The following is a 5455-nucleotide window of genomic DNA, read 5'->3' as shown; positions in this document are numbered from 1 at the left end:
TGATGAGTCACTGGGTCCTTCTCCTGAAACCAGTATTACAGTGTATGTTAACTAACTTGAATTTAGATATTAATCTAAAAAGAACTGTTGTTAACACACACACACACACACACACACACACACACACACACACAATGAAGATACCCAATTACCCTAGATTGTTTATTTACAATTTGTAATAACACCTCCTTTCCCCTAGTTTGTATTCATTCCTGTCATGTGTTACATATTCATGTATGCGTGTGTTATTTCTGGACACTCTTTTTTGTTCCATTGATCTGTTTGTCTATCCCTGAAGCATTACTAAACAGTCATATTTGCTCTAGCTTTATAATAAGTGTTGCTATCTTCTGGCAAGTTTCTGTCTAATCCATCCAGTGTAGCCTTAAGATGGAAGGCTCCAGGTTCCAGGAGTCAGGACATGCCTTTAGGACAGGAGTCATTTGAGTACCAATTTATCACACTGATTCTTGCTTTTTCTTCATTCTGAGGCCTCTGAGGACTTCTTTCACTTTTTGTATTTTTAGCTATTTACTTAAAAGAATCTTTATTGCAAGTCAGCTCACATCGGTGTTTTGTCTGAAAAGATTTTTCAGGATATCTTGTTCTTTGTATTGCCAGAGGCCAAAGCCTCCTCCATTTGGCAAGGAGAAACAATGTGCTTTAAAGCACATTTCCAGATTTTAGGAGGAAATGTTACTCTAAAATTTTTGTGTGAGTATAAACAGGGAGAGGTGGATGGAGAAGACAAGTTTAGTTTCATGACTTATACCCATCATCATGCAATCAATTATTCTCAGTTCTTGATAGGCTCTACCAATTAAAATATTACATCTAGCATGGAATATTTTCATAGAGATTTAGCCTGCCATTTTTTTCCTATAACAAATAATAAATTCCTCTTAGTTGACTAAATGATGGTAGTATCTCAGAAGACCACTTTTTAAAAACAAACACTTAGCTTCTTCTCCGGGAATACACCAAATGGCGGATGACGCCGGTGCTGCGGGAGGGCCCGGGGGCCCTGGAATGGGAGGCCGCGGCGGCTTCTGCGGAGGCTTCGGCAGTGGCATCCGGGGTCGGGGCCGCGGCCGGGGTCGGGGCCGCGGCCGGGGTCGGGGCCGCGGCCGGGGTCGGGGCCGCGGCCGGGGTCGGGGCCGCGGCCGGGGTCGAGGCCGGGGCCGCGGCTGCGGAGCTCGCAGAGGCAAGGCCGAGGACAAGGAGTGGATGCCTGTCACCAGGCTGGGCCGCCTGGTCAAGGATATGAAGATCAAGTCCCTGGAGGAGATCTATCTCTTCTCTCTGCCCATCAAGGAGTCTGAGATCATTGACTTTTTCTTGGGGGCGTCACTCAAGGACGAGGTCTTGAAGATTCTGCCTGTGCAGAAGCAGACCCGCGCTGGCCAGCGGACCAGGTTCAAGGCATTTGTTGCCATCGGAGACTACAGCGGACACGTTGGTCTGGGTGTTAAGTGTTCTAAGGAGGTAGCCACCGCCATCCGTGGGGCCATCATCCTGGCCAAGCTTTCCATCATCCCCGTGCGGCGAGGCTACTGGGGGAACAAGATTGGGAAGCCCCACACTGTACCATGCAAGGTGGCAGGCCGCTGTGGTTCTGTGCTGGTGCGCCTCATTCCTGCCCCCAGAGGCACTGGCATTGTCTCAGCCCCTGTACCTAAGAAGCTACTGATGATGGCTGGTATCAATGACTGCTACACCTCAGCTAGGGGCTGCACTGCCACCCTGGGCAACTTTGCCAAGGCCACTTTTGATGCCATTTCCAAGACCTACAGCTATCTCACCCCTGATCTTTGGAAGGAGACTGTGTTCACCAAGTCTCCCTATCAGGACTTCACTGACCATCTTGTAAAGACCCACACCAGAGTCGCTGTGCAGAGGACCCAGGCTCCAGCTGTGGCCACCACTTAGTTTTGTATGAGAAAAATAAAGTGAATTGAAGCTTGAAAAAAAAAATAAAATAAATAAAAACACTTATATAATCCTTACTATGTGCCAGACACTATTTTAAGAGGTTTACAAATATTGGCTCATTTAATACTTATACGACTTGATGAAGTAGGTGGTGTTATAACAGATGGATTAACTGAGACATGGAATCATTAATTAAGTTGTGTACCATCAACAGCTGGTATGTGGTAGAGCAGGAATTTGAATCCAGACAACCTGGCTCCCGAGTCAGCACTTTTAACCACAGGACTGCATAATTTAGCTCATGTTTCTCTGGCATTCACTGTCTCCCAGGTGATCAAAACCTTAACGATAAAACATGATAGTAAACTCTGAGGAGAGAAATGAGTAATCATCTAAAGTTATTTCATTACCTATATTTGGTGTAATTTATAATAATTTGGCAGTGAGATCTCAAATGCAAGTATGATCTAGAAGTGGACTGTAGCATGCTCACATTATATTTTATTTATTCAACATTTTTTATTTAAGCATTTTTAATTATTATTTTTTTAAGTTCATTTATTTATTTTGAGAGAGAGAGAGAGAGAGGACATGTGGGAGGGGCAGAGAGAGAGAGTGAGAGAGAGAATCCCAACCAGGCTTCACACTGTCAGCACAGAGCCTGATGTGGGACTCACAAACCATGAGATCATGACCTGAGCTGAAACCAAGAGTTGGATGCTTAACTGACTGAGCCACCCAGGCACCCCAGATTCAACATTTTTGAGTCCCGATTATGTGGTATTTTGCTACATGCAGAGGTAAAAAATATGAATAAGACATGCCCTCCTGCTTCCAATTCTTACTTCTAGAATCTAGCAGAAAGTTCCCCAGAATGTCAGATGTGGGTTATGCTGAACAGAGGTATCTCTCTGTAGGAACTTTCATATATATATATATATATATATATATATATATATATATATATATATATATGAAAGCAAGTAGGAAGATGAGTTGTTTTGACCATTTGTTGATTTGCTCCTATTTTACATAAACTGGTGGCCTATTTCTATTTTCTGGGACAGTGCCTAAGGATTTCTTTTCCTCTGTTCTGGACACTGCAGATAAGATGTGGATGTGATAGATTAAGTTTGAGCATGTTAGTTTCAGGGAAATTGGTGAAGAAGGAAAAAGAAGATGGCACATCTCAGAGTTCACTAATTGTCATTTTTCCTGGAATGTGAAACAGGGAAAGCAAAACTGTGGAGTGTTCTAAGGTAATAAGGCAAAAGATTATCTGCAGTGTGAACATGATGGCCATGACTTCTGATTCTAGTTGCATAATCAACTTGTATGTGACCTTGAACAATTTGTGCTTGGGCACTTTTTCACTACCTGATTTTCAGAATTGTAAAATAAAAGCAAAACCAAAATGAGGTCAAAGTCTCAGAAACTCAGAAAGTATAAGTTCTCTGAATTTTTAGGTTATTGTTTAGTTGCAAGTTTTGTATTTTTGTGTGCTTGGTGAATACTTTCAAATAATGTAAAAAAAGCCACAAAATATGTTCTTCATATAGAGCTGACTCAACTAGTACACAATCAATAATATAGGTTCTTGGGTCCCTCTTCCAGGAGTAGGAATAATTCTATACTACTCTTTCCATTCATCTTATTTTGCCCAGCTTCCTTTCCTTTTGTGACAGATACCATGTAGAAAACCATTAAGTGGTATTTTGGTGAGATAGAACATTTATGTAAATTGATTTAATTAGCAAACCGTAACTACTGTATTGATTTTTGTACTAAAGAAAATGTTTGTTATTGTGCTTGTTGTATGTCATATTAGAGAAGTTTTCAATTAGCAGTAATTGTGCCTCAGATAAACCTCATTGGCTATGATACTGTCACTAAACAGAGCTTGTCTGTCATATTAGAAACCACTTTGGAAATTTTAGAAAAATGGAGAAAAGAATTAGGCCAAGGCTTCCATATATATATATATATATAAATATATATATATTATATATATATAATATATAAATATATATTATATATATAATTTATATATATATATAAATTATATATATAATATATATTTATATATATAAAAAATATATATATATAAAACATTTTTAAAGGGTGTATTAGTAACAAGATTTATAGGTGAGAAGAAACAAAATGAGAGCAGGAGCCTTTTAATAATCAGGAAGGCTAATGGAACACAGGTTCGCATCATTATAAAAGCATTTCAAAGAACTGGGAATCCACCCCACTTGGAGCTTTGTGCATGATTCTGAACCTTATATGAGAGGAATGATAATGAAGCATCAATAAAGACAGCCACGATGATAAAAGATCTTTAGGTCACAGATCCTTGTTGAGACTAAAAAAATGAGGTCAGTGCTCATTCTTGAGAGGGAAATGAAAGGTGAACATGACGAATGCAGATAAAGTTTGGAAGATAGAAAAGGTATATAAAAGGAAACTCTTCAAGGATATAATAGTTCAAAAGCAAGAGGGCATGAAATAGAACAAAGAAGGGACTGACGTTTAAAGAATATTATTGAGTGCAGTTCAGATGTGAAAATAATGACCAAAGGTGGCCATGGAAATTCCCATTTAGGAAGAAGGAATTTATTAGATAGTTAGGTAAAATCACAGGACAAATTGGAAAGTGTTGCAAGTAAGACCTGGAGGTTCTTTCATGAAGAACTTTTATTTTACATGTTGGGGTCTATGTTATAGATAGTTTGCTCAGAGGTAAAAGATCACATCTATTGGGAAGTTGATGGAATGTTATATGCTGCATTTAATTCACTGCTGGCAGTCAATGAATTGCTGTATACATGAAATTATATTCTGTAGTTTTTATTTACAAGTATTTACACGCTGACATAAAAACTGTCGTTAGCAAAAGCTATATTTGACTAACTATATAAAGTATAAAAAGACATCCATAGGGATTACTCAGGTAGGTTTGGGAGGAGACCAGAGGTCAATTTATTCCAATTGAGTACTTTCTTTGTTAAGTGAAAGTAAACTGTATGTACATGAAATTTGTATTTCCCTGGACTACATCAGCTTAAGGGTAAAAATGTGCTTATATTAATTACAGTAAATTATGTGAGTTTTTTTTCTGGATTTTTTGCTATCTACGATTTCATTATTCCCATTACCCCTTGTATCCCTTCTATACATTTCTGGGCATCTATAGGGATGACTCCTGTGATCTCACAAATACATCTTTTTAGTTGCTATGTTAAGGCTTTTCCTTTACATAGCATGGTCCCAGCAGGACCATGTTATATGGAACCTTCAGTGGGACATGGGCCCTCACCTATACTCAACTCCCCTCCCCATAGAGGTGCGAAGGTGTCTCTCCCATGTTGAGTTTTGTTTGTCATGAAGATACCAAACTGGTGCTGTCTTGGTCTAGGTGCCTTAGGTTTTAGTGAAAAGATCGTGTATGTATATACATACACGATCTTTGTATGTGTATGTATATATATGTGTATATATGATACTGTCACTGTATATATGA

General features: G+C 39.2%; 1 protein-coding gene and 1 pseudogene across 1 annotated transcript; one reads left to right on the top strand and one right to left on the bottom strand.

Annotated features, from left to right (window-relative positions):
* The first annotated feature begins 969 nt into the window (after positions 1-969).
* On the top strand, positions 970-1963 carry LOC101081628 (40S ribosomal protein S2-like). Its single transcript, XM_045056141.1, has 2 exons — positions 970-1123; positions 1196-1963. The coding sequence occupies exons 1-2, from the start codon at positions 985-987 to the stop codon at positions 1927-1929; spliced, it is 873 nt and encodes a 290-aa protein (XP_044912076.1). The 5' UTR covers positions 970-984; the 3' UTR covers positions 1930-1963.
* A 1706-nt stretch (positions 1964-3669) lies between these two features.
* On the bottom strand, positions 3670-3833 carry LOC111560247 (annotated as a pseudogene).
* Positions 3834-5455: the final 1622 nt, after the last annotated feature.

Source organism: Felis catus, chromosome B1, assembly GCF_018350175.1.
Source record: "Felis catus isolate Fca126 chromosome B1, F.catus_Fca126_mat1.0, whole genome shotgun sequence".
In the NCBI taxonomy this organism is placed as follows: Eukaryota; Metazoa; Chordata; class Mammalia; order Carnivora; family Felidae; genus Felis; species Felis catus.
Note: the sequence above shows the minus strand (reverse complement) of the source record. Positions and strands in the feature narration are given on the sequence as shown.